At 60.0% G+C, this 27,475-nt stretch overlaps 8 protein-coding genes and 2 non-coding genes across 10 annotated transcripts; 4 read left to right on the forward strand and 6 right to left on the reverse strand.

Moving 5' to 3' along the window:
* Positions 1–75: 75 nt before the first annotated feature.
* A1Q1_t237 lies at positions 76–174 on the reverse strand. The gene has a single exon. It is a non-coding gene; the product is annotated as a tRNA-Ala (tRNA).
* A 1,471-nt stretch (positions 175–1,645) lies between these two features.
* A1Q1_03249 (voltage-gated chloride channel protein) lies at positions 1,646–3,838 on the reverse strand (the record flags this gene model as incomplete). Its single annotated transcript, XM_014323529.1, has 4 exons — positions 1,646–2,660; positions 2,781–2,829; positions 3,034–3,097; positions 3,158–3,838. The coding sequence occupies 4 exons, from the start codon at positions 3,836–3,838 to the stop codon at positions 1,646–1,648; spliced, it is 1,809 nt and encodes a 602-aa protein (XP_014179004.1).
* A 3,337-nt stretch (positions 3,839–7,175) lies between these two features.
* A1Q1_03250 (uncharacterized protein) lies at positions 7,176–7,481 on the forward strand (the record flags this gene model as incomplete). The annotated part of the gene is made up of 1 exon (XM_014323530.1): positions 7,176–7,481. The coding sequence occupies one exon, from the start codon at positions 7,176–7,178 to the stop codon at positions 7,479–7,481; it is 306 nt and encodes a 101-aa protein (XP_014179005.1).
* A 1,457-nt stretch (positions 7,482–8,938) lies between these two features.
* A1Q1_t233 lies at positions 8,939–9,025 on the forward strand. Its single transcript has one exon. It is a non-coding gene; the product is annotated as a tRNA-Ala (tRNA).
* Positions 9,026–9,748: 723 nt separating this feature from the next.
* On the reverse strand, positions 9,749–10,852 carry A1Q1_03251 (HD domain-containing protein; the record flags this gene model as incomplete). Its single annotated transcript, XM_014323531.1, has 1 exon — positions 9,749–10,852. One exon carries the CDS (start codon positions 10,850–10,852, stop codon positions 9,749–9,751), a length of 1,104 nt encoding a protein of 367 aa, XP_014179006.1.
* A 542-nt stretch (positions 10,853–11,394) lies between these two features.
* On the reverse strand, positions 11,395–13,075 carry A1Q1_03252 (protein flp, putative; the record flags this gene model as incomplete). The annotated part of the gene is made up of 2 exons (XM_014323532.1): positions 11,395–12,705; positions 12,818–13,075. 2 exons carry the CDS (start codon positions 13,073–13,075, stop codon positions 11,395–11,397), a joined length of 1,569 nt encoding a protein of 522 aa, XP_014179007.1.
* Positions 13,076–13,530: 455 nt separating this feature from the next.
* Positions 13,531–14,859, reverse strand: A1Q1_03253 (uncharacterized protein; the record flags this gene model as incomplete). Its single annotated transcript, XM_014323533.1, has 1 exon — positions 13,531–14,859. The coding sequence occupies one exon, from the start codon at positions 14,857–14,859 to the stop codon at positions 13,531–13,533; it is 1,329 nt and encodes a 442-aa protein (XP_014179008.1).
* Positions 14,860–17,845: 2,986 nt separating this feature from the next.
* On the reverse strand, positions 17,846–18,286 carry A1Q1_03254 (uncharacterized protein; the record flags this gene model as incomplete). Its single annotated transcript, XM_014323534.1, has 2 exons — positions 17,846–18,082; positions 18,140–18,286. 2 exons carry the CDS (start codon positions 18,284–18,286, stop codon positions 17,846–17,848), a joined length of 384 nt encoding a protein of 127 aa, XP_014179009.1.
* A 1,781-nt stretch (positions 18,287–20,067) lies between these two features.
* Positions 20,068–24,648, forward strand: A1Q1_03255 (uncharacterized protein; the record flags this gene model as incomplete). The annotated part of the gene is made up of 1 exon (XM_014323535.1): positions 20,068–24,648. The coding sequence occupies one exon, from the start codon at positions 20,068–20,070 to the stop codon at positions 24,646–24,648; it is 4,581 nt and encodes a 1,526-aa protein (XP_014179010.1).
* A 1,066-nt stretch (positions 24,649–25,714) lies between these two features.
* Positions 25,715–27,444, forward strand: A1Q1_03256 (acyl-CoA dehydrogenase, long-chain specific precursor; the record flags this gene model as incomplete). Its single annotated transcript, XM_014323536.1, has 2 exons — positions 25,715–26,096; positions 26,306–27,444. 2 exons carry the CDS (start codon positions 25,715–25,717, stop codon positions 27,442–27,444), a joined length of 1,521 nt encoding a protein of 506 aa, XP_014179011.1.
* Between the last annotated feature and the right edge of the window lie 31 nt (positions 27,445–27,475).

Here is a 27,475-nt window from a genome sequence, read left to right on the forward strand (position 1 = left end):
CTGCCACTTCTGGCTTCTGGTCCTTCCCCGACTCGCGACCTGCAAAACGCACAGCCCAAGCCGCACAGCAAAAGCTGGAGAATCGGTGAATCGAACACCGGTTTCAGACAATCGATCATCTGCTTTGTTGCCAGCGGTTGCGAAGTCCGCGTCTTACCACTAGACGAATTCCCCAGGATCCTGGGTAGTGGGATTGTTTCCTGCCGGCAAGGCCGGCCGGGACGCCTACCTCGGACTCTGGAGCTTTGAGAAGCCGCGAGAGGGGGCTGTGAGGCATGTGAGGGGAGGTGAGGAAGACGAGCAAATAGGGGGAATGAGGGACGTGCGCTAGGCCCAGACTGGGCGAAGACAGGGAGAGCGGGGATGGCTTGAAGCCTGGGGCGAATTTGGGATGGAAGGAATCGAACAGCATGACTGATTATGAGAGAGCTGGGCTGAGCTGGGCTGAGCTGGGCTGGCTTGATGATGACGGCGTGGGACTGGAGGCTCAGTGCTGGGACGAGTCCGTTGCGATTAGGTGCTCGATGTCTTCACGGGCACCCTCACACCCATGTCGTCAGTAGTCGGAGGACATCAACGTCAGTGCTTCGTGCTCATGTCAGACATGGAGACACGACACACGAGACATGATACAAGCCAGCCCGCAACTGCAGACGAGGTCCAATCTTGCAATCCGAATAATCTGCTGTGAGTTTCTTGCGGCGTTCAATCCTGCGCGCCTTGCTCGTTCATCCCTCATTCTTCCTCTTCCGACCAACTCGGGCAGTCGGCCACTACTCGGCCCAATAGATAGCGGCCATCAAACGGGTACGCCATTGGTGCATCACCCGGCCGCGGAATGGGCACTGATGGCGAGGAGCGGGTCGAGCGTGGTTTGGCAGATATCTCAAGGGCATCTCGAAGGGATGGGAGGAGGGGCCGGAGAGGAGGGCGAATTTGTGTGCCAGGTTGGAAATCTCCCCACCATAGCCCGCATAGCCGCCCACCATTGCCTCAGTCAGAGGCTAGTTTCCCACGGTCACATTCATTCTACCCGCCCAAGCCACCCTAGGTGGGCGCACGACCAAGCGAGGCTCAGCCAGCTGCAGCCAGGCCCAGGCCCCGCCTCAGCCGCCCACCCAGCCGCCAAAATTCGCCCACTCCCGCCCAATATTTGACCACCGCCCGGATTCGACCACTCACAGGCTGCCAAAACGCCTCCACCCGAATCCGTCCCCACGAGAATATTTGACCACTTTTCCTCGTCTGCATTGGACCACTTCTGCATTTCCAATATAGCTGCCTTCCGAGCATGGAGCCGTTACGATCCGTGCGTATGGACGCCGCACAGGGGCCATGCACAGGGCCATCCATAGATATGATCAAGAGATAGACAGATATGATAGGCAACTTGGCTTCGGCTGGGCCCTAGATATCGGCAACAGCGAAAGAGGAACTATCACGGCTGATTGAGTGGTCGCCGAGCACGCCATATCGGTCGTGGCTGACGACATGGAGGTGAAGCTGTTGCAAGATGATATCGTATCCATCCACATGACTACTTGAAAATCACTGGAGACTGAGACGAGGGCAGAGAAGACTATAGAGTGTTGCTATTCTACAGATATGGGTTATTGTGAAATGAGAGTAAGGAGGATATGTACAACTACTTCTTGAACCTGAGCTTGTTCTTCCAGCGGCTCTCGTGCGGCATCGCGCCCTCGGCCGTCGCGACCTTGTCGTCGAGGTCATTTCTCCTACCGGACATCAGGTCCATCTCGGACGCGCGCCACCAGTGCGTCTTGGCGATGAGCTTGTAGAGAATCATGATGAGGAAGAAGACGGGGAGCAGGATGTAGGCGTCGACGAAGTCGCCGGCGACGAAGGGCGAGAGCGAGGTCCAACCTTGCACGAGGGCGAGGAAGATGCACGCTCCCAGGCCAAAGTAGGCGTTCCACGGGTACAGCATCGACTTGTACGGCAGCTCGTCGGGGGAGTGGCCCTGCGCCTTCCAGCCGGCGCGGAAGCGGATGTGGATGAACGAGATGCCGCCCCAGACGAGGAACGTCGAGACACCAGACAGGTTGACAATGTACTGGTACGCCTTGCCGGCACCGGTCGAGATGTTCATCATCGAGAGAGCGCCGCACGCATTCGTGAACAGAATCGCGGGGATGGGCACACCACGGCGGTCGGTCCAGCCGAGGATCTTGGGCGCCTTCTTGTTCTGGCCCATGTAGAGGAGCGTGCGCGAGCCAATGTAGATGGAGCTGTTGCACGCCGAGAGACACGTGACGAAGATGAAGGCGTTGACGAGATTCCAGCCGCCGTACCAGCCCGCCTGCTGGATCGCGATCGTCATGGGCGACTGGAGCGCCTTGTTGCCGCTGCCGCCGATGAGACCCTCGGCGTTACTGGGGCAGGTGACGCCATAGAAGAACGCAGAGCCCATGTACACGAAGAGGATGCGCCAGAACGTCTGCCTGATCGCCATGGGCACGGCGCGGCGGGGGTTCTTCGTCTCAGTCGCCGCGACGGCGATGGACTCGACACCCGCGTAGAAGGTTGAACAGAACACGAACACGGTCGCGACACCGCGGAAGCCGTGCACCCACGGTCCCGGGTTGTGCCAGTAGCGGAAGCCGATAGCGTCGGCACCCTTGACGCCGCCGGACATGTAGCTGGATTTTGTCAGCTGATGCACAGAATGGGAGGCTGGAACGGATGCAATGTCGACTTTGTGATGACGGCATTACAACCGACACACTGGGCACCCCACCAGACCCCGGATTTCAACTCACACAATCGAGAAGATGAAGTAGGCAACGAGACCCAGCAGCTTGGCGAGAGCTATACGTCAGCATAATGCTCCCGAATGCAATGTGTCGGCGTGGGTGGGGGGCTTCTCGATTGATTGGGATTGCTGGAATGGCTGGAACGGGCGGTGGACCCCGGCCGGCTCCACCCACCCGCTTACACCACCCAGTCCACCGCTACCTCCACCATCACCGATGTTCTACCGAGGCGCCTCCCACGTCGCCGTTCGTTACTCACCGAGCCAGAACTCTGCCTCTCCAAACGCCTCGACACCGAGCAGCTGGAAAGCGAGGAACGCGAACTGCGTGTGTCAGCATGCATGGTCCAGGCATGGGTGGCGGCGAGTGCCGTTGTAGCTTACCCAGAAGATGAGGAAGTATCCCCAGAGCGGGACCTGCGGTCCCCACTCGACAAAGATGGAGCAGATGACATTGTACTCGTTGGCAAGCACGCAGAACCAGATGATGTAGTAGTTCCAGCCGAGGGCGACGCCGAACGCCTTGTCGACGAACCGGTCCGCGAGACCAGTGAAGGCGCCTCCGGTGGGGTAGAGCGTCGTGAGCTCTCCGAGCGACTGCATGATGCTGAATGCGATGATACCGATGACGCCGAAACCGATGAGGAGCGAGGCTGGGCCACCCTTGGCGAGCGCGCCACCGGCACCGACGAGCAGACCAGGACCAATGATACCGGCTAGCGCCATCATGGACAGATGCCGCGTCTTGAGGCCGCGCTTGACGCCCGAATTCGGGTCAATGTCGGCATAGTCGCTGTCGCCGCAGTCGGTCGAGACGGGCTCCTCGGCGACGAGGCCCTTCTCCTTGTCGGCGAAGCGGCCGTAGCCGCCATCGCCACCGTCGTAGGCAGGGGCGGCGGGCTCCTTGTACGGTCCCTCGTCGCTAGAGTGGGATCCGGCACCGTAGGCTGGTTGTTGATGGGGGTGGCCGTAGGCGGGCTGCTGGGCAAAGTTGTGTTGAGCGGCATAGCCGTCGTTGGGATTACTATTACTATGGTAATTATACCCGTCGTTGAAGCCGGACATGGTGGTGGCGTTCGAGAGTGGGTGGGTGTGTAGGAGGGGAGTGCGATGAGCGCTTGATTTTATTTATCAGCAGGGGATGTGTGTGGATGTGGTTGGATGATGGGAAGAGGGGGAGGGAGATTTTCAATCGGTGCACGAGACTAGGTCAGCTTAGTGTCAGAGTGGGTGTGTGTGTGTGTTGGACTGGGTGGTACGGCTGTACATGGGATGCATGGCGCAGCAGCTGGAGTTGCTGGAGTGCTGGAGTGCAGGTGCAGTCAGGTGAGCTAGGTGAGTGTAGTGCACTGATAGTAGGGGTCAGGGTGGATCGGTGACCACGAGTATAGGCCTGGGGAGCATGGAATGCCGGCCTGTGATTTGATAAGCGGCCTGATATCACCCAACAGCACGTCATGAGGCGCCCACGCCCCTCACCGTCCCCCATCGATAGGCGTACAACCGGTCACCCGCACTCCCACCGTCCCACCTCCCCCGGCCACCACGCTCTCCCGCCGGCCCGCCTATCGCCTTCGCCCCTTTCATCTGTCCAGTTAATTGGCCGCTGCACTGTCAACCGTTGAAAAACTGCATCGCCCCGTCGTCAGGTCATTACCCTCCTTAACCTCGATGCTAAGACCTGAAGCGAGCATAGGGCAAAAGGGTTCACCCTCGCTTGGCGCGTGCGTGTTGTTGCCTTGTTGCAATTTCATCCAATCCATCAGAACAGGCGTCAGAGCTGAAGGACCAGCACCCAGGAGCCAGGGTAAAGGGTCAGGCGGGCGCACTTTACCCCGGCATTACACAACATTCAAACCCATTTATTTACACATGCAACCGGCTCCTTTACAGATTCCGCAGCAGTTGATCGTCAATAAAAGCAGCAACTTGGCGTCGTGTGATGCATCTCTTTGCCCGACCGACGACGATCGATGATGAGAGAGCGCGTGAGCAGTGATGATGATGCACGGTGGCGTCTGGGCTTGCTGGGCGTTGAGGCTCGTGCGACTGTCTGTGGTGGCGAGTGCAGCAGTAGAGTGGGGTGAGCGGCTCGAGCGGACTGAGCGGCGACCGGTGACGGTGCAGTTCAGAGCTTCGGAGAGCGACACACCAAACACCAGGCACACTCGGCGGGATAAGCTTCGTGACAAATCACTCTTGTCTTGTGCCTTCTACGGCTGTGTCTCGCTCTTGTCTCGCCGTGTCTCGCCTCAAGTCGAGCAAGGAACCGGCGATATAGCCCCATGCATGCGTGGTTTACATGTTCTCGCTTCTATCTTGCGCGCGTCTGAACTTTACTCAGACTCTCGGTGCTGAAATCGCACGGCACTGGTCTTAATCCAATAGTCGCGGCCCCTTCTGGCCACTCTGCATCCGTGGTTTGTGTTACGTTACACCCCTCCCAGAGTAGGGCACACGACACGACCGCCGACTGGTTCTTGGCCCAGTCATGAACGTGCCTCGACCAGCAACTGGGAAGTTTAAGTGGTGCATTCGACCGAACGTGCAGATCTCAACCGTGATCGGGTTCCCGCGATCCCACCTGGCTACCTCCCTCTTCCCTCTGACTCGCCACTGACTCTCCGACGATGCACCGAAGTGCCTAGCCTAGGTTCCTTGCATCCTTTCGTTCCTGCTGTTTCGCGGTAGACCAGCAGCCAAGCGGGAGAGGAAGTGACCAATCCTTCCTCCCATCACTACTGCTTTTTTTCCAACCTTGTCCCCGCTTGCATGTTATGTAGCGATAAGGACCCGGCCAACCAGCTGATAGTTCCTCGAGGGCTATTGACACATTTGCGGACTAACTATGCGCTATCTGGCGGACTAACTTGGTCTAACGTTCAGGAGCAACCGGGACGAAGGACCGTGAGACGCGTGAGACGCCCGAAAAAGTCCAAGACGGTTGGAAGGATGCCACACGCCACCGATCTGGGCGATCAGCCGCGGAGCTTCTCTACATTCACTGCCCATCGTCTGCCCATCTGCATTGCTCCTGCTCATCCTGGTGCCCATTGAGGATAGCATCGGTTCGGTGCTTGCGCAGTCCCTAGGTTGTGGCCATAAGAGTCCATTCGGTGCACGGCTGTCGGCTCTCGTATCAGTATCTACCGATCACACGGAAACAGTGACGCAGAAGTGTAGGAGACGTGTGCATGCCTGGGCGATCACCCCACTCCCATTTTCCATTCCTCGAACGCGCTCGAACACCCACAGCCCCCCCGTTTTGCCGACGATCTCTCGCATACGGCTGCAGTACTGATCAGCACTGGCTCAGTCTTCTCTCACGACATCAAACGTCTCTTCTCCATCTGGCATGCACCACTGTCCTTTGCCCGACGCCAGGCCCGAGCTAGTCTTCGAGAGAGATCTCAGTCTCAATTGGCAAGATTGTATGGCGCTAGGACGAACAGTGCAGTAGTCATCGTTAGCTCGTTAGTGCGCCGGATTGGCAGATACTCAGAAGAGAAGGGATGGCGTGCCCTCTCGTCACCACCTTCTAGGCATGCTAGGCGCCGAGGAATGTGCCCAAGACTTTTCCTCGAGGCCTCGTCGGTCCGGACCGTGATCTGTGCCCGCAGTCGTTCCAACGTGCCGCAAGCCGCAAGGCTGCAAAGTTGCGGTACAGTCATATCGGAGACTGTCCTTGCCCGACATCGTCTGCAGCTCTGCAGCGCTGTAGCAGGAGTGCGGGCATCGACGGAACGCAAGGAGACGTGCGATCAGGAGTATCACGCGACCACGACACATGCTTCGCACTTGGGCAGATCCATTCCTCCGACTGCGGCTCGTGTTCGTAACGATGCCCGATCGCCAGTCACGCCGGACACGATTCCAGCATTCCAGCCTGCCTCGACCGCACCTGGTCGTTCTGCTTTGAGCAGAAGAGCGGCATTTCGCACACTACTGGGGGCGGGCTCTTAACCCTGTCGACCTGTTGGCGTTCGAAAGCGAACCTGTGCAGCTGTCACCACTCCAGTTCCAGCACCTGACCATATACTGACGCTCCTCGCTCATCTCATTCTGTCCGTCCCACCAGACGAACGTGGGCTTCCTACGCGCGCTGGTCTCTCGGTCGCAGCCAGACTTGCCCGCACTTAGACACGCCCCTCTCCTTCTCGCTTTCCGTTCAACTGACAGATACGACTGAGATTGACGCTCTTCGCCCGTCGTGCTGGACGGCCGAACGCTGCTCGCTTCCCAGAGTCGGCGCACTCCACAACACGTTCGCTCGGCACAATCGCGCTTCGGCAGCACCGATTGTCGCACACCAGCTCATCCACGCCTTCCCCATGCCGCGGCTTGCTCTCTCCGCTGACGGCTGACCTTGACCCTCGACCAGTCCCCGTGTCCTTTGGCAGCGATGCATTCCCTCATCATGCTAGTTATGCTCATTGTTTGTTCTGTCGTCAGCTCGTACTCGATTCCATCAGCTTTTTCGACCTACTTTGTCACCTCCAACTTCACCAAGCGACTTTTGCGGCCCCTAGCGGGACCTCAGGAGTTTCACAGCTCAGTTGTTGTTGACCTTGTACTCGGAGTACTTCCACGCGAAGAAGGGGAGGCCCCAGCCGACCGTCGAGAAGATGAGCATCTTGACGGCCATGCCGGTCTTGCCCTTGGTGCCGCCGGGGATGCAGCTGATGTTAGCGCCGAGGCCGAAGGCTAAGGTGGGGCAGCGAGTGATACTGTTCCTGCCTAACCTGGCCGCACCTCCCCCTTCCGTGTCTGCTGTAACGGGCGGCTTGGCCAGCTGTTCATTACGACTTCCGTAGCTGCATCCCGCCATGAGAGGGGGGCAGGTTCAAGGAAGGGTTAATCGAAGGGAGCAGGAAGTACGGAAGCGAGATAGGAGCGTCTCCACGCTCGCTTCGCTCGCTGGAGGCGCAAGGACTCACTTCTGGGCCGAGTTCTCAAAGTGGGCGGCGCGGACCTGGGTCGCCTGGCGGGCGGCGACGCGGGCGCGGGGGACAGCACGGAGGATCATGGACATGGCTGGGGTTAGCGAGACTGAGCGCCTGAGCGGAGCGAAGGCGAGTGGTGAGCAGGGAGAGAGAGACGGCACTGCGCTAGTAGACGAGGTGTCTAGGCCGATGCGGATGCGAGCTCTATGGCTGCAGGCAGAGTCCGTCCTTGTCCCATCTCCGAAGGGGGATGCTGCGGCGTTGAAGCAGAGACTTACCGAGAGAACGGGTCGTTAAACTGATGCGGAGACGACAGTGAGGCGGTGAGCGGGTGAGCGTTGTTGCAGTGCAGTGTGTGTGAAAACTGGTCAGCGGTGGGCAGCCGTGTGCATGGGCGCACGGTGCGCTCGCGCTGGAGTGTGTTGCACTCGGAACACTGAGGACGAGGCGGCGAGGCACTGGGCGTCGCTCGTCGCTGCGCCGCTGCGGTTCCTCCCGACATTGTCCAAAGCCACACGGATCGTGGCTATCGTGGCGTCGTGTTCCTTGCTTCGTCACGAGTTGACGATCCTGTGTCCGCGAGTCATGATACGAGAGATAGATTCACATGTAAGGAGAAGGTTTACGATGCATAGTTGTTTGCGTGCATGAATGTGAGGATGGAAAGAGAACACAAAACCACCGTGTCGATCACGTCGTGACGATCATCAGAGTGGAGGTATGGAGAAACCCGGGGCGGGGCCGGCGGGTAGATGCGGGGGTTCGTATGGTGGAAAGGGGCCGGAATCGAGCGTCGATCCTATCGGCCAACCAGCATTCGGGCGAATCACACGACGTCACACTCGACGTCTTCAGCAGCTGAGCAGACGCACGGCGGCTTTCTTGTAACGGCGAAGGAGACGTCAACGAGCAGCAGCGGGCAGCACAGCACTCCGGATGAGGCGAGCCACCGGCGCCGCAAAACGATGACGACCAACGCTGTCGCTCAGCACTCCTCTGGTCAACTTGGAAAGACGCCCGCTCCACTTCACAGAACACCCCGCTTCGCAGCCCAGGCGTGGACCCTGCGTCCGATAACCAGCAACGCCAAGTATTAGAGGAAGGCTGAGACAAGGGCCATCATCCTCAGCGACGCGGATGATTTCTCTTCGCCCGCAAAAAAGATTGTTATAGTGTTGCCGGCGCCGCAGCCGCCACGATCAACTCCACTACCCGAAAATCCGGGGAATTCGTCTAGTGGTAAGACGCGGACTTCGCAACTTTGACTTGCTGATTGTCTGAAACCGGTGTTCGATTCACCGATTCTCCAAATTTTTGGTTTTCCTCCGTTCCCGTGCCGCCTGCTTTTCTGGACAACTTTGCGAGCGCTCGCCCAATGCAGAGCATAGCGCAGTAGACTAGAAGGCATTTTGCATCATGGGAGGGGCGGCGACATCATATACATGTCGAGAACAACGTAACGCAGCAAAGTGGTGGACGTCTTGAGGATGGTGCCTGTCGTCGGTTGCCGAACAGTGTCTAGCTCTTCGACAGCACTGCATGAACTTGATGCCTCTATGCTCACAACTGGAGACACCGTGAGAGACATTGAAACTAGCGAAGGCTTCCTCCAACCTCGAGGCCGATTGCGGTCTCGACGTTACCGCAGCTGTGTGGACACACATCGATTCGCACTCCCGTTGGGCAGCGTGTCGCGCCACGTCGTCGTCAGCCAAGGTGCTGAGCGATCGTAGGAGACGTCTGGTCTAGCGAAGGCTGCCTCTGGCCGCGAGGCCGGCTGGAGTTCTGGCCAGAGAGTGTTGTGTGGACGGACTGGCTTCGCACTCTCGTCGCACTCACAGATCAGGTCGTGTGAGTGGACAAGGGGGGTGATGGCAGTGGTGCAGGCCGACCGCACAGCTTGATTACTGCAGAACCTCGGCAGCGGTGCGCATTCGTACCAACGTCGTCATTATGCATACAACTGTGCCGTCTAGTCTAAGCTGCAGTCTATGGGTGGAGGGAAAGGGTATAGGTCACAGTCCGGGGACGTCTACGGCGCCATGGTTGCGCACTTCAGCGCATTCCTGGACGCGATGTACTCGTCCCTCTCCTTCTTGTACTCGGGGCAGACCTGCGTCAACGGCCTCAGCTCCCCATCAACGAGCACGTCGGGGTCGATCGTGCGGACCTTGGTCTGCGGGGGAATCTTGCCGGGACACTCTAACGTCGCCTCAGCCTCGATCTCGTCCATTACCCTCTGCTCCTCCTCGTTTGCGGCGCCACGGAGCGCGACCCAGAACTCCTTGTCGGACATGCTCCACAGGACGTCGTCTGGCAGACGCCCGCTCGACACTACCGAGCCGATCAGCGCTCCCGCCCGAGACGCCATGCGCACGTGGGCCGGGTTCGACCAGATGTCCCTGTCGCTTGCGAGGTAGGCGCGCGCGAGGATCGCGGCGGCGTTCGGGTCGTCGAGAACGAGGGCACGTTCCGGAGAGGCCACGTCGGGCCAAGCGCGCAGAGAGGCAACAATAGTCTGCGCATCGGAGCGAGAGAGCTTGCCAAACGCGACACTGTCGCGGAGGCCGTAGTCGAGCCTGTCGGCGCATAAGCGCGGCGCATCGCGCTCGACGAGCGGGAACTCCTCCTCGTGCAGCACGCTGGGGCCGTCCGGTCGCGAGTCGCCCAGCGCATGTCGGTCGAGAAGGGCGGGAAGTTCTGTCGTGTCCACAAAGCGCTGCTTGTGAACCTCGTGGTATGACTCTCCGGGGCCACACAGCGCCCAGTCCATGACGTGTGAGAGGACGGTGTGCGAGACGTCGTGCAGGAGCGCGCTTGCCTGCTCTGGCACACTGCCGCCGACCCTTCGGACAAGCAGCATCGCACCGATGCTGTGCTCCAGCCGCGTGACTAAGGGCGTCAGCTCGAAGAGACCCGTGATCCCGTGCTGGCCGACGGAGAAGAGGCGGAGCAGCACTGAGGACCGCAGGAGATCGATGAGTGGAGGCTCCGTAATCGTGTACGAGGTGCCGTGCAGCTCGTCGTGGATTGTGATCGAATCGGATCCATAGGTGATCGTCTGCAGGTGGCCCGTCGCCTGCGGAGTCGGGATGGACGGGTCAAGTGTCTCGGGCAGCTTGGGCGAGAGGGCCATCGTGCTGCGGTGTCGGGTGTTTGGGAGGTGCAGGGTAGTCACGCGCTGGCGCGCGTTTTGAGAGGGGTGGATAGATAAGAGTAAACGTCGTTCTCGAACCAGCGAATCCGGTATTATCGGAGCAACAGATATCGATGTCGGGGTAAGAGAAAGTTTTGAGAGAGAAGGAGCGAAGTTGAGGTTCGAGTTATGTATCAACAACCGTTGGGGCGATATTTAGCGTCGTGTATTGCGGCTCGTCGTGCCTGATCTCGCCTCACCGTAGCCGGTCATTCACCCGGGTAAACCTCGGAGAGCTTTGTTTGTTTCATGTTGGTTCAGAGCGCCTTCGAGGCAGCCGATGCTTCGAAGGTCGACTACCTCTCGCAATGCACGCGCATAAGAAGGCTTGCCAAGTGATAAACACGCCGGTGAGGTTCCATATGCATGGTGGAGAAGTGACTGACCCCGTTAAGCTTTACGGTCGATGACTGCCTTCTGACCGGCGACCTCGTGACCCAGGTACGCCGACTGAATCGGATGCATCCTACTACTTCTCCCGCCTATACACGCTCAAACCACACCTCCGCGTCGTCCGGGTTCTCGCTCGGCTCAGGCAGCTTCACATTCCCAGGCGTGCTGAAGCGGCCATACATGCCAATGCCCTTGTCAGTGACGACAGCGACGCCAGACTCCATCATGGGCGGATCGTACTTGGCGCCGGTCCAGTTGTAGAAGCTTCCCTCGAAGGGCGTGAAGATGAGGTGGTCGATGAAAGCGCCATGCATGGGCGTGATAGAAGCCTTCTCCCTCGCGACGCCTTCAGGGAGATAGCTCATCACCTCCTCGTCCTCGAGGCGGGTCAAGTTCAGCGTCCCGTACGCCGGATGCTTGAACAGGCCCTCGACCCGCTTGCTCTTCTCTGGCTTGGGCGACGGGGGCGGTGAGTACGACCTCTTGACAGTGTCCCAAGCGCGCCCGCGCCAGTCGATCCGCGGCAAGTCTAGAATCTCGTCGACGATCGTCATCGTCGCGGCGCGCATGAAGAGGTGCCCGTAGTTGCCGTCGTTCGTGAAAACGGCAACCGACAGGCCGCGGTCAGGCATGTGCCAGATCTGGCTGATCTGACCGGGCAGGCCGCCCGTGTGCATTACGACGCGCTCGCCGCGGTACTGCAGCGTCATCTGGGCAAGACCGTAGGACATCCCCGAGAGCTCGCGCTCATGGTCCCTTCCCATGGGCATGACGGCGTCGCCGAGCTTGGCGATCATGGCAGGGGTGAGTTCAGTCTGGGAGGGGCGGAGGTACTCCCCCTGCCAGGCCGAGATGTCCCAGAGACTCGTCATGATGCCTCCGGGCCCCGCATTGTTCAGGCTGTCGCCCTCGATCCACCAGCCCAGATTCTGGCGCTTGCCCACGCACGACTTGCTCCCTACTCCTCGCTTGAGACACTTGGCGTACTCGACGTCGGTGTGGAAGTAGCCGTCGCTCCGCTTGCCTGTCAATCCGGCCGCGGTCGAGTTGTACGTCGTGCTCCGCATGTCGAGGGGCGCGAAGAAGTTCTCCTGCACAAAGTCGACGAATGGCCGTCCCGAGAGCACAGTCACAATGTGCGAGAGCGTGATGTAATGCAGGTTGTTGTACTGGAAAGCGTATCGCGGCTCGGCAGAGAAGGGGAGGTCGCGCATGCCCCTGATAGACTCAATGGGAGGTACGTCCTTGTACCATAGGTCGTGGGAAGGAAGCCCGGAGCGCATGCTCAGCAAGTCTGTCAGGTCCAGGTGCGCCGTCGCATACTCGTCCTCGAGCTTCCAGTCGTCACCAAGGATGTCGACGATCTTCGTGTCCCAGTCCAGCTTCTGACCGGAAGGGAGCTTCGTTCCGCGCTCGATCAGGAGGCTTAGACTGAGAGCGACGAATACCTTGCTGTTTGACGCAATCGCGAAGAGGGTCTGTCGTCAGCTCGGCAGAGCCACTGCAGCTTACATCCTCAGTAACAGGATCCTTGTCGTTCGCACGCCCGAAGAGAATGATCTGCGTGCGGTGCTCCTCCTCCGTGGACTTAACGACCGAGATGCCGCAGCCTTGGATGTCCCACTCGCGCCGAATCTTGTCGAGATAGTGCATCGTCGGCTTGGAGACCATCCGGTGCCCCGTCGAGCGCGGGGCGATGTCGGCGTTGCCATCGCTGTCGATCCAGCTCTGTACCGCGCTGAAGAGCGCCGTCAGCAGGGAGAGCTTCATGGTGAGCGAGCGGACGTGTGAGTGAGTGGGAGGTGGGTGGATGGGAGACAAATAGACGCGTGAGTGTTGCTATTTCAGGGGAGGGGCGCCGGCTAAGACGCCGATGTCTCTCGTGGACCGGGCGTGACACATGATCAGCTTGCTACTTTGTTCGGAATTCTGGAGCAGAGACGGCAAGTCGGTAGAGGGGTTGGTGCTAGGCTTCTACAGGTACTCTTCTGTCCGACATATGCTGGTGAGCTGTCGTTGGTTGAGCGATGCTCACAGCATCGACAGCCCAACCTTGTCCGAGTGACGTCGATATGGCCTCCACTTCTGGTGGTCGGTCAAATCCGAAAGCGAGGTAGTGGAGAGATATAGTTCTCTCGGACTGTTGACGAATGCTTGCACAAGTCGATATCATGCATGGTGTCTATGCTACAGCTTGGCATATAGTCTGATGTAAGGCTCGCGCTCTACGCCTTCAAGCTGAAGATCTCATCAAACAGCCCCATCCAGCCGCGGAACACGCCAACATCGCCCTGGATCTTGGCCGGCGCAGCAGGCTGGCAGTGTTGACGAGTGTGATTCTTCTCGAGCTTCTCCACAAGCTCCAGCAGAGCCGTCTCCCTTCCAACTCTTTTCACATACCCTTCCTTGGTGACCATATCGACCATGTGCAGAATGCTCTCGACTTTCGCGTCATGCGCAGCCTTGGCCTGTCCAGTGGCAGGAACGAAGACAGGCCCGCCCTCGCCGTGAATGACAGCGGGACCGGATGCACCGTAGTCGACGTCCTCGAAACGGTTGGCAGAAAGGTGCTCACGGAGCACAGCACGGAAGTGCTCGGCATAGTTCGGCACCGAAACAGCTTCCAGCCCGACAATGGTGAACTTGGCAGTGGGGGCGGTGGGCGCGGTCGCGGCCGAGCCGACGAACCCGTGAGGCGCACCGACGATAAGGTCCGCAACGTCCATACCGACGATGGGCTCGTTGAACGTCCCGAGGGCACCGGGGTCATCGAGGCTGCTGTAGCGGGGAATGACGATGACGACCTCCTTGACGTGGGGCGCGGGGCGATGGATTGCGCGCCACATGTCCGCGACAGGAATGTCGTCGCCGTTCATGTTGACTACGACCTTGGACACGGTGTCGGGGAGAACGTCCTCAAGCCCCGCGGGGAGATGGGCTGAGCGGTCGTGGCCGCCCCAGCCTGCGCGTGGAGTGGGGTTGCACTCGAAGCCGTTCGGGTTCGTGAAGAGCACGACAGTGCGGGAGGGCACAGGCACGTAGGGTGTGTAGCTCTTGAGACGACCGCGGCTGTTCGTCATCCGCAGCACTTGGAGCGAGGGAAAGCTCTCTTTCAACTTGAAGAGGTCGACAGAGGGCGGGAAGTAGCCGCGCACGTCGAGGACGTGAGCCTCAGGGATCTCGCCAGGATTGGAGAGATCGAGGGACTTGAGGCCAGGGATGCGGTGCGCGACGCCTTGGACGGAGATCTTGGCGCCGTTCGGGAACAGGATCAGGTGGTGCTTCAGAATGTTGTCGACGGCACGGAGGAAGGCTTTGCAGACAAGACGGAGACGGACTTGGTCGTCGCACGACAGGTGCGCGACGACGGAGTCGAGGGCTTGTGGGTAGTCGTTGTACGCTAACGAAAGGGGCATGACAAGAAGCTGGTGAATGTTGAGATGTCGTATCCTCTGGAGATAGTCACTACGAATGTTAAAGGACGCAAAGTGGGCACCTCGGACAAGTGAGGGGCGTAAAGCGTTTGCCAAGTGAAAGACTCTGTACGCAAACATGCTCATCTGCCGAGCAAGGGGCACATGCACGATGGGCTGTGTGTGTTGCAGCTTTTCGGCATCTGCATCAGCGCAGTGGAAGAAGAGGGCGAGGCGGAAAGCGGCGTTCGCAGAGTCAAACAACTCAGTGTACTCCCGCAAGTCGATCTGCTAGGGCGCATTATGCGCGCCTAAACATGCTCGGCTCGGTACTGCATATGTTCAGACGCCTTTGGCCTCTGGTAACGCGCTTAGCAGACTGCTGAGGAAACTCGCAAACGGAGGGGCAGCCTTGATCTATCTGGGGTAGACGCCTGCCAACCTCTGAGATAACTCGAGGTGGCGTCGGTTCTCGGACAATTTCGGTGAATATTTACTAAGAGACAGCAAAAGGGCGACTACAGGGCACCTTCGTGCAGCAATTCATCTATGCGTACTACCTGATGAGCATTGCCACATGGCGAAGGGAGCTCGTCAACCTGTGACCGTGATAACAGAGGATAAGAGGCCGAGCGGCTACGAGAGATTACGCCATGGCCATCGTGATGGCGACGGTCGACGGTTGCTAGGCACTCGCTGTCGCACGCCGGGGACCCCGCCGACGATCGTTATCAGGTTGACGCCCTCGCATACGACAGCATCGAGCTCCTCCACTTGTACAGTTCTGGATCCTGGCTCTTCGTGAGGATGACGGGCCACCGACGGCCAGGACGGGGAACGCTCACTTCAACCGTGACCGAACATCTCTCGCTAGTTCGCTAGGACCTGCATTGCACAGGAGCATCAAATACGTGCTCGCCTGAGGAGGGGGTAACACGTATATCGTTGCCATGCAGCAAGCCGCTTGCTAGGTGAGTGTAATCATGATCTGACCTTGACGTGCGGTAGAGAGATTAGTGTCGCCAGATGCGCTAACATCGCGAACACCGGCTAGTTCACGCCGAACGCATCGTGATCGATCAGCTGTCCAGCTGGAGAGCAGCCGTTTCACTAGCGTCCACACTACTTGCCGAGCTGCCGACATCACCAGTTGCTGGAACGAAGCTAAGTTGGCTTAGCGACCGGAGTCCAAAATAGTGCGGCAAACACAGACTAAGCGGCGAGCTAACCCCTACTAACGTCTAGGTCCATTCCAGCGTTTCAGCAATCCGCAGTAGCGTGCACTGACGACCGCTAATGCGCCGAGAACGAACTAGAAGCTGATAAGAAGTGAACTAGGTGCGATCAGGTGGCCACGGTGATCATTGCGCAGACACGCGATCGAGGACTGATAACCCGATAACCCTTAGCACGACACTGATTGCTGATATCACGCAAGTGGCTTATCGCTCGGGTTATATCTTCCGCCGGACTCGTCGAAAGTCACCTCCCTCTGCATTGCTTCTGATCAATGAAGGATCAGCATAATCAGTCTAGCACAAGACAGTTAGCATGTGAGTCAGAAAGGACATTGACGCTTTCAATAGCTGCGAGTGCTCGAAGTTAAATCCGTTTCCAGCCTGTGGGCGGCCGCCACAATTCGGGGATGATGACTAGAGGGCGCGTGTGAGCCCATTCAGTCCGTTTTGCAGGTGACAGTGAGTTACTTCAGCCGACGAGCATCATGACGATCGAGCAGCAAGATTCACGATCGAACGGCTCCACTCTACACGGCCACCCCACCACCGTATTAACGCAGAGTGTAAAGGCAGACGGAAATCGAAGGCCGCTGCAGTCTCTCTACTGCGCCCACTCCTCCGGCTGATCCAGGCCGACGTCTTCGACGCAGGCGGGCGGAAGATCGCCGTGTGGTACGACACGGTCCCCGGATCTGACTTAGAACCCTAGTAGGCTTACTCGGGGTGGAGCAGGCTGAGCATAAACATCGGGTTTCCGTGCAAAGTGGTGGGAACCCGGCGCGCTTGTAGACAAGCAGACAGGTCCGCCTGTGCGGGTCGTTGGAGCGCAGCCTACCTGCCGAAGGTGCTGATAAGGTTAGCGCACATTAACGGGTTCCAGTCACCGGCGGGATGCTGTAATCCTGCGCTATGCGTTGGCGCTAGAGTGCCGAGTGTCTGGACATAAACAGCGGCAAGACGCACTAGCTCGCGCTAGCACGGTAGTGCGCAGCAGGTCGGCCGACTCGTACCAAGGCTCAGAATGCTCTAAATGTGGACATGCTGGACATCTGGTTCGCTTGACATGGTGCGAAGGGCAGACGTACTCGCTGCGGCAATGCGGACCGGGGACCGGCTGAGGATCCGGTAACCGGGGTGGGTTCGTGCTCCCAGCTTCCAGCTTAGCCCCGCCTAGCCCACCCCGCGCCGGCCTACCCTGCGTCCTGCTTCCCGGTTCAAGGACAGGACATGCCGCATGCGCGCGCTTCCTAGCTTGGCCCCGTTCTGTCTAGCGCTGCACATGGGGCCTCCAAGCTCGAGGCTAGCATGGAATGACGAAAGTAGATCTCCCGCCCACGATAGTCGAATCTACGTCAAAAGCAAGTCATGAATCAAGAGCGCGGTCGAGCAGTGGATCGATGTGTGGATTGAGTTGTGGATCGATGTGTGGATTGAGTTGTGGATGAGGTATGGGTGTGGATATCCACGAACCGCCGCCACCGGACTGGCACGGACTGGCGACGCCTGGAGATTGTCTGGCGCATTCCTATTCATCTTTCGGACATGACAGACAAGCTTCGAGGGTGCCTGTCAGAATGTGGTGGGCGAACTCAACCCGAGGCGTCGAACAGCCTCCACCTCTCTGCGCGTGGGCTCGCTTTGATCGTGGGCTTTGAACAATCAGATCAAAGATAGACTCGCGGCCGCTAACCGGAGCATGGAAAGCCTGAGGGAGCACCGGAGGCGGTGTGGGTCGCCGCAGATGCTCACATGAAGCTCAGAGGCGCATTTCGGTTAGAATCGCGATCTTCATCAACGCAGGTGGAGTCCGCGTGATCTGCGACAGTGCAAGTCAATTGTATCTTGGCTGATCCAGACCAAGCCAAGGGGTAAATGGGTTCGGCGCTAAATCATGGGCTGCAGAGGATGATATCAGCACTGAGACGCTTAGATGCACCAGCGACACGGTCCGTGGCTCTGGATACCTCTGAATTCGGACGGCCGCGCTCGCTAGCGCCTGCGCCCTTCCCTCGGGCCCGCCCTAGTGCACTAGTCTCTCTGCAAGACACCGCCTGCAACGCTACATCGCCCAAGCCATCGACTGCGGAGCGACGCTGATGAGCTTGTGGAAGGGCGGTGGGCCCGCCCTGCTTGAATAGGAATAGCGTCCTGACTAGCGCCAAACTAAGTCACCTGCCGCTCACGGCGTTCTCGGCACCAAGGAAAGGGTGCTGAGATGAGGGTGTTCGTCGTGAGGGATTGAGTGGAGGAGGTGGAGAACCCACAAAGACCCCGGACGAGAGGACGAAGACAGGGTGCGGGGGAGTGAAAGAAGCCTGTGGACGGCGCATGGGTGAATTGATCGCCGTCAGAGCGACATGACGAGGTTTACGAGAGGGAGACGCGAGAGACGCGTCTGACGATGCCAGAAACTGAAACCAGGCCCTGCATCTGCTCTCAGACAAGCGCTGACGTCGAGTCTCATGTCACAGACCCTTTGCAGCCATTCTTAGCCATCATTGTCATGCTCTCTCCACCTGCAGCGGGCATCTCAGCCATGGCTAATTCGCCAGGCGATGCGGTCAACTGTCCACGGACCACGAGCAACGCCTCCGTACCTCACTGTACCTCGTCTTCCTGCCTCAGGCCTTGGCTATACAAGAGAGTGCCCGTGCTCGCTGAGACTTGCCGGGCGTGATGCGCCAGGCGCGACAGGCGTCGACGCCCCGACGCCTCCGAGGTGCGGGGAGAACACGAGAACAACAAGAATAGCGCCAGAGGACATTGCGGTTTCGGGTGCCAGGCACCGGCAACTCACCCTTCATATCCGTTCATCACTTTGCTCTCATTCCGTCCTGAACCTTGTTGCGCTCCTCCTGCCTGCCTCTCAGCTAGGCCTCCTGAGCACCTGGCGTACGACACCACCGGCCACGTTTCCGACACCGCACCCTGCACGGTCTTGCTCCGCGTGCCCTTTGGGCGGCTCTGCTCTCCGTTGAAGTCGCTGCAGCCTTCGAGGTCTCCAGACGTCCAAAAGCCCTGGCACTGGGTTCTTGATACAACGCTAGTGCAGTCTCAGATCGGATGCGCTTGGAGGGCCCTGACTCCCTTCGTACTAGTGACCTCACGAACTCATGAAGCGAGGTATCTCGAAGATCAAGCTCAGCAGGCAGCGCTGACTGACAGGGAATTGCCCGAAGACGACACGGCCTAGTGCGCGGCTGGGACCACAAGGGACGCAGGATCGAGGGTTATCGGTCGAGGGCCCCACGTACTCCAGTCCAAGCTCTGACCGCACGCCGCCTTCGCTGTCAAGCATGACCTGAACAAGACGTCGAATGATCCTGAGGACGTGAGCAGGCACAGCGCGCCGGGCGACAGCCGGTCGTGGGTCGCGTATGGAATCGCATGGGACCCCGTGGGTGAGGTCTTCCCGTGGCTTGAGCCCGGACAATGTCATGTCGCGCCGACCAATCATCGTCGCATCCTCCTGCTTTTCTCAGCGTCACAATTCGGCCAAGCGCTGGGCGGAGTCTGCACGTGAGCTGTGTTCAGGTCCCTTCAGGATCACGATCCAGGTGGGACAGGACACAGGACAGGACGCGGCGCGCACACACTCCACCCCGCACCAGAACCGCATGCGGAAGTCGACTCGGCAACATCATCCTCACCCCCGGCCTCCTCTCCGCATCTTCATCACAGCCCATGTCCATCTTGGTCTCGCCCTCCTGGCATCGCCCGACGCGGCCAGTCGGGCTTCGAGGGCACATCGGGCAGGCATGCCTGTCTCACGCCTCCTCAGGAGGACAGACAGCCTTGCGCCGTCTGCAGCGGCCCCGCACCCCTCCAGAGCCCATGGCTGCAGGAGAACCCATCCGTGCTGACTTCGGGGCACTCACTACTGATCTCTCGCGGCTCCTACCTTCGCTGCCCATGCTTCCTCTGTCTGAACCCCTTTGCAGTGCGCAGCTCTTCTCTTCCTGATCATACCGTGGTTGTACCGGGTCTCGGGAACACTGACTGTTGACTGCACTGACGGCGGACCGGGTGCCCGCATATAATAGCTCTGCCGCTCACCCTCTCCTAGCTTCTTCCCAAGCTCGACGCACCCCACTCCCCACACTCCTTCACCATGAAGTTCTGGACTGTTGCCATCACGGCAGCGGTCGCCGCGTCTTCGGTACGCGCGGGTCGCCTCGACGGCCTCAATGAATGTCTCACCGAATGCCTGACGGAGGCCTCGAACAAGTCGAACTGCGCTGGCGAGGACGACCTTGCCTGCATCTGCAGCGACGCCTACCGTAACAACGCTGCTGGCTGCCTCACCTCCAACTCCAAGTGTGGCTCCAAGGACCTTATGGACGCTCTCGCGCTGTCGAGCAAGACATGCTCCGGCGACGCCACCAAGGCCCCCGAGCCGACCTCCGATGCCCCTCAACCCACTTCTTCCGCTGAGCCCGAACCGACCTCGTCCGCTGAGCCCGAGCCCACGTCCGCTGAGCCTGAGCCTACTTCCGCTGAGCCTGAGCCTACCTCTTCCGAACCCGCCCCTACTTCCGCTGCCGAGCCCGAGCCTACCCAGATTGAGGGCGTTTCGCCTTGCGCTTCCAAGTGCCTCGTCGAGGCCGCCGCTAAGCAGGGATGCAAGGGCCAGGACGACCTCGCCTGTGTTTGCACCAACGAGTACACCTCTGCTGCTACTCCCTGTGTGCTCCAGTGCGGTGCCGCTGATGTTCCCGCCGTCCTCGCCATGAAGGAGAAGAAGTGCTCTGGTGCAGCTTCGTCCTCGGCCGGCCCGGAGCCGACCTCGGCCGAGCCGACCACTGAGCCGTCGACTTCTTGCGAGCCCGAGCCTACCTCGTCCGCCGACAACTCTACGCCCACCGCCATCGAGGGTGTCCCCGAGTGCGCCTCCAAGTGCCTCATCGACGCCGCCGCCAAGCAGGGATGCAAGGGCCAGGACGATATCGCCTGCGTCTGCACTGACGCCTACACCAACGCTGCCACCCCCTGTGTCGCCGCCTGCGGTGCCGACAGCATCACCGCCGTTCTTGCTATGAAGGCGAAGAAGTGCTCGGGTGGCTCCCAGCCAACTGGCTCCTCCTCCGGCTCTCCTCAGCCGACCACCTCTGGTGGTTCGACCGTCATCGAGGGTGTTCCCGAGTGCGCTTCGAAGTGCCTCGTCGATGCCGCTGCTAAGCAGGGATGCAAGGGCCAGGATGACATTGCGTGCGTTTGCACCGATGCCTACACCAACGCCGCTACTCCTTGCGTCGCCGCCTGTGGCGCCGACAGCATCACTGCCGTCCTCGCCATGAAGGCCAAGAAGTGCTCCGGTGGCTCTCAGCCCACCGGCTCCGGCTCTACCTCCAGCGGCGGTTCGCAGCCTACCGGTGGCAACACTGGCGGCAACGGCCCGGTCACTGTCACTGTCACCGACCACGTCACCGACACTGTCACCAAGACCCAGACCCAGACCACCACTCAGACTGTCGAGGGCGAGTGCGAGGCGACCGGCCACCCGACCGGCGGCCCCACCGAGCCGACTTCCCCCACCTCTTCTGGCGGCTCCACCCAGCCCACCGGTGGAACCCAGATCGAGGGTGTCTCCGAGTGCGCTTCCAAGTGCCTTGTCGCTGCCGCTGAGAAGCAGGGCTGCAAGGGACAGGACGACATTGCCTGCGTGTGCACTTCGGAGTACACTGCTGCTGCCACCCCCTGCGTTCTCGCTTGTGGCGGTGCTGACGTTTCTGCGGTCCTTGCCATGAAGGAGAAGAAGTGCTCTGGTGGCTCCCAGCCTACCGGCTCCGCCTCCTCCGGTGGCCAGCAGCCCACTGGCGGCAACACTGGCTCTTCGACTTCGTCCGGCGGTTCCACCACCCCCACCGGCGGCTCTGAGGTTATCGAGGGCGTTTCGCCCTGCGCGTCCAAGTGCCTGGTTGAGGCCGCTGCTAAGCAGGGCTGCAAGGGCCAGGACGACATCGCGTGCGTGTGCACTGCCGAATACACCAACGCCGCTACTCCTTGTGTCCTCGCCTGTGGTGCTGCCGACGTTGGACCGGTCCTTGCTATGAAGGAGAAGAAGTGCAACGGTGCTCAGCCCTCCGCCTCGGCTTCTGCCTCTGCCTCTGGGGGCACTACCGGTCCGTCCGCTTCCGCCTCGACTTCTGGTGGCCAGACCGAGCCTACTGGTGGCTCCGAGGTCATTGAGGGTGTCTCGCCTTGTGCCTCGAAGTGCCTTGTTGAGGCTGCTGCCAAGCAGGGATGCAAGGGCCAGGACGACATTGCTTGTGTCTGTACCTCTGAGTACACCAACGCTGCCACGCCCTGCGTCCTCGCTTGCGGTATGTCCGACGTTACTGCCGTTCTTGCCATGAAGGAGAAGAAGTGCAACGGCGCTCAGCCCTCGGCTTCGGCTTCGGCCTCGGCCTCGGCCACCTCCTCTGGCGGCCAGACTGAGCCTACCGGCGGAACCCAGATCATCGAGGGTCTCACCGAGTGTGGTTCCAAGTGCCTGATTGACGCCGCTGCCCAGCAGGGATGCACTGGCCAGGATGACCTCGCCTGTGTCTGCACTGCCGAGTACAAGAACGCCGTCACCCCGTGCATGCTTAATTGCCCCGCCGACATTGCGGCCGCCCTCGCCCTCTCCGACAAGAAGTGCTCTGGTGCTGCCTCCTCGTCCGCCGGCCCCGAGCCCACTTCGTCGACTGAGCCCGAGCCTACCTCCTCCGCCCCCCAGCCTACTGGATCCGGCACCGTCATCGAGGGCGTTTCGGAGTGTGCCTCGAAGTGTCTCGTTGCCGCCGCTGAGAAGCAGGGCTGCAAGGGACAGGATGACATTGCTTGTGTCTGCACCACAGAGTACACCTCGGCTGCCACTCCCTGCGTTCTTGGCTGCGGCATGGCCGACGTCACGGCTGTCCTCGCCATGAAGGAGAAGAAGTGCAACGGCGCTGCCACCTCGTCTGCCGGTCCCGAGCCCACTTCCCAGGAGCCCCAGCCCACTTCTTCGGAGCCCGCCCCCACCTCTGACGCTCCCCAGCCCACTGGCTCCGGAACTGTGATTGAGGGCGTTTCGGAGTGCGCGTCCAAGTGCCTCGTCGCTGCTGCTGAGAAGCAGGGCTGCAAGGGACAGGATGATATCGCTTGTGTCTGCACCACCGAGTACACTTCGGCTGCCACTCCGTGCGTTCTTGGCTGCGGCATGGCCGATGTCACCGCCGTCCTCGCCATGAAGGAGAAGAAGTGCAACGGCGCCGCCTCGTCCTCTGCTGGCCCCGAGCCGACCACCTCTCAGCCTGAGCCCACTTCCGACGCCCCCCAGCCTACCAACAGCGGCACCGTTACCCCGATCGAGGGTGTTTCTGAGTGTGCTTCTAAGTGCCTCGTCGCCGCCGCCGAGAAGCAGGGCTGCAAGGGCCAGGATGACATCGCCTGTGTTTGCACTAGCGAGTACACCTCTGCCGCTACCCCCTGTGTCCTCGCCTGTGGCATGGCGGATGTTACCGCTGTCCTCGCTATGAAGGAGAAGAAGTGCAACGGTGCGCCCCCCGCCTCCTCCTCCGGCCCCACCCCTACCTCTGAGCCTTCGGCGTCCACCTCGGCCGAGCCCACTGGCAACCCCGAAATCATCGAAGGCCTGAGCCCCTGCGGCTCCAAGTGCCTCATCGACGCTGCCGCCCAGCTTGGCTGCAAGGGTCAGGACGACATTGCCTGTGTTTGCAAGCCCGAGTACCAGTCGGCTGTTACTCCTTGCATGCTCAAGTGCCCGTCTGACATCACTGCCGCTCTCGCTCTCCAGAGCAAGAAGTGCTCTGGCTCGTCTTCGTCTGCTGGTCCCACCGCCGGCCCGACCGGCTCCGCCTCTGCCTCGTCCGAGGGTCCTCAGCCTACCAGCCCTGTCATTGAGGGTCTGACTGAGTGCGGCTCCAAGTGTCTCGTCGACGCCGCCGCCACCCACGGCTGCAAGAGCCAGGACGACACCGCCTGCGTCTGCACTGACGCTTACCGCGGCACCGTCACCCCTTGCATCATCAAGTGCCCCGCCTCTGACCTGACCGCTGCCCTCGCTCTCTCTGAGAAGAAGTGCAAGGCTGAGCCGTCCGCCACCTCGCCCGGTGTCCCCGAGCCTACCTCGACCGGCGGCACCGGCGGTCTCCCTGACATCTCCAAGCTCTCCCCCTGCGCCCTGAGCTGCGTCCTTGACACTCTCGGCAAGGCCGGCTGCTCTGGACCCACCGACACTGGCTGCCTCTGCACTGAGAAGTTTACCAACATGGCCTCCGACTGCCTCCAGGCCAAGTGCCAGGCCGCTGACATTGTCTCGTCGCTCAACCTCCAGCGCGAGATGTGCCCCGACCTCGGTCTCCCTGACCTTGGTGCTCTCCCCTCGTGCCCTCTTGGATGTGTCCTCGAGACGCTCAAGAAGAAGGAGTGCTCCGGCCCGCTTGACAAGAACTGCATCTGCAAGCTCAACTTCAGCACGAGCACCATGGGCTGTCTCATGAAGAAGTGCAAGTTCAAGGGTCTCAAGGAGTCTCTCGAGCTCCAGATCGACCAGTGCCGCGGCTCGTCTGACGTCTGCGAGGCCACTGGCATCTGGCGCGTGACCAACATCCGCTGCTGGTTCCAGAAGCGCGGATACTACGAGGAGCAGATCCTCGCGCGCCGCGGTACTCCCGCCGCGCACATGCTCCGCACGGTCGCATAAGCGCCCGTGTTCACCCCTGGGAGTCTCCACCACTAGCTCTCTAAGTCTCGAATAGTTTCCTCGAGACGGAGGCTCCCTCCCAAACAACATGATGAAGATAGCAAGCTGTGTGCAGCCGAGTCGAATACCACCCCCCGTTCTTAAGTTGATTAATCAGAGTGACTGCTCGCTCCAGCCACTCGCCCTGTGTTATATTCACCCACCAAGCGTAGCGTGCAAACCAACACCAAGCGCGACCGCCAACCCCCCGCCCGCGTGAAGCACGCCAAGTTCCCCCTCCCCGCCCTGGTCAATATAACACAACACAGTCCTTTGATATATAGTTTAAGCAAGCCCACCCGTGAATGGCAACCCATACCGTGTCAACAGCAAGTAAAGACAAGACTACCGAAGCAAGATGGCAACAAGTTTTAGCAGACAGACTCTATTATGGCAGCGTCGGCCTGGCCTCGATGGTCGAGTGCTGGCGCTTTGAATATTAAGCGAGAATAACTAGAACTGGTGTTGCGGGAGCAGATGCACAGAAGCTTCGATTGAACTTACTGCGAGCGAGATGACCTCAGCGTCAGCCAGTGACAAGGATGCGCTGACGATCATGCTGACATCAGAAGGATCAACGTCAGCATTCATCGATCGATCACCGTCGATGCTCCGGACGCGGATGTGCAGATGTTCCAGAATGCCAGGGTCGGGTTCGCTTATCTGACGCCCGTAAACGCGGAAAAGTGGAGGTGCGGAGTCATGTGCTTCTCGGCTCCGTGTTCTCCGTAAGTCCGCCAGGATCCAGTCCCCATCGAATAACTCTGTTCTCACTGGTCGATGGAGCGAACTGATAAAGTTACCCGATCTTACCCCGGTGCAATACACGCTGCCCAGGCTCACGGCAGGCTCGGCACCAAGTTCCTGCGAGAATGTCACCTGAGCACCTGCGCGCGCGCGTGCGTAATAAAGACCAGACTCTGACCGAGGTGTTGCCCTCGAGACTCTCACACTCACCACATCACACACTCTCTATCATCTATTACTCGAACACTTACACTCCTTACACCGACGAACGAGAGCCACCATGTCCAAGCCCCTGAAGCCAATGACCCGCGACGAGGTTGCGCAGCACAACAAGGCCGGCGACCTGTGGATCATCATCGACTCGATCGTCTACGACCTCTCAAAGTTCGGCAAGCTGCACCCTGGCGGCATCGGTGTTCTGCTTGACAAGGATGTGGCCGGCAAGGACTCGACGACAGTCTTCTACGGCCTGCACAGGCAGGAGGTGCTCCAGAAGCCGCAGTACCAGCGCCTCCGCATCGGACAGATCGAGGGAGAGGAGCCTAAGATCCGTCTCAAGGGCCCCAGCGACCTCAGCAAGGTGCCATACGCCGAGCCCGCCTGGCTCACGCCCGACTTTGTCAGCCCGTACTTCAACGACTCGCACCGCACGCTCCAGAAGAGTGAGTAAGAGAACAAAGACAGCGCACTGGCTCCATGCCGGTGGAGCCGGCCCCGAGGGCGTTGTCGTTAGCGAGCTCGGTGTCTCTCAGGCGTTGGCTGAGCTCAGCCGCCCTGTGTGCGCAGGCGGGGCGCTCCATCTGCATACAGGACGAGCTGTCCTGTGACCTCACAGCCTGCTCCCTTCTCTGCTGCATCACGCTGACATCAGACATGCGCAAGTTCATCACTGAGGTGGTTGCCCCCGATGCGCAGGCGTGTGAGGAGAACGGCAAACGACCTTCCAAATCTGTCCTCGACCAGATGGCGGCGAACGGCATGAACCGCATGCGCATGGGACCGGGCAAGCACCTGCACGGACGAGACCTGATGGGCGTCCCGGGCGAGAAGTTCGACTACTTCCACGAGCTGATCGTGAATCAGGAATTCGCCCTCTGCGGTGGACGCGGATACGTCGACGGATGCCAGGGCCACATGGTCATTGGGCTTCCGCCGATCATGAACTACTGCGAGGAGCCGATGAAGACGCAGGTCATGGACGAGGTGCTCGACGGACACAAGCTGATTGTGCTCGCTATCACGGAGGCGTTTGCGGGTAGCGATGTCCAGGGCCTTAGGTGCACGGCGACGAAGAAGGAGGACGGATCCGGATGGATCATCAACGGCACAAAGAAGTGGATCACGGGCGGCACAAATGCGGACTACTTTACCGTCGGTGCCAGGACGGGCAAGCACCTGTCTGTGTTCCTCGTGCCCCGTTCCGAGGGCGTCAACACGAAGCAGATCAAGACGTCATATGGCACGACGGCCGGAACCTCGTACGTCACCTTCGACGATGTCGAGGTGCCCAACTCGGCGCTGATCGGAAAGGAGAACGACGGCCTGCACGTCATCCTCGCCAACTTCAACCACGAGCGGTGGATGATTGCGTGCCAGACGATCGCCTACTGCAGGAAGGCGGTCGAGGAGTGTCTCCTGTGGGGATCTCAGCGTTTCGTGTCGGGCAAGCCCCTGCTCGCTCAGCCCGTCATTCGTGCCAAGCTCGCCAACATGATTGCGCGCACCGAGGCGGCCCAGGCCCTGCTCGAGGCGATCACGTACCAAATGTGCAACATGGACTACAAGAAGCAGAGCGCTGCCCTCGCCGGTCCCATTGGCTTCCTCAAGATGAACGCGAGCAAGACTCTCGCCGAGGTCTCGGACGAGGCTGTCGCCATCTTCGGCGGTCGCGGCCTCACCAAGACGGGAATGGGCCGCTTCGTCGAGCAGATTCACAGGACGCGCAAGTTTGACGCTATCCTGGGTGGAACGGAGGAGGTCCTCGGTGACCTTGGAGTGCGCCAGGCGTGAGTACCCCAGAGATGTATGAAGAACAAAGCTA

This window comes from Trichosporon asahii (assembly GCF_000293215.1).
Source record: "Trichosporon asahii var. asahii CBS 2479 unplaced genomic scaffold scaffold00054, whole genome shotgun sequence".
Classification (NCBI taxonomy): Eukaryota; Fungi; Basidiomycota; class Tremellomycetes; order Trichosporonales; family Trichosporonaceae; genus Trichosporon; species Trichosporon asahii.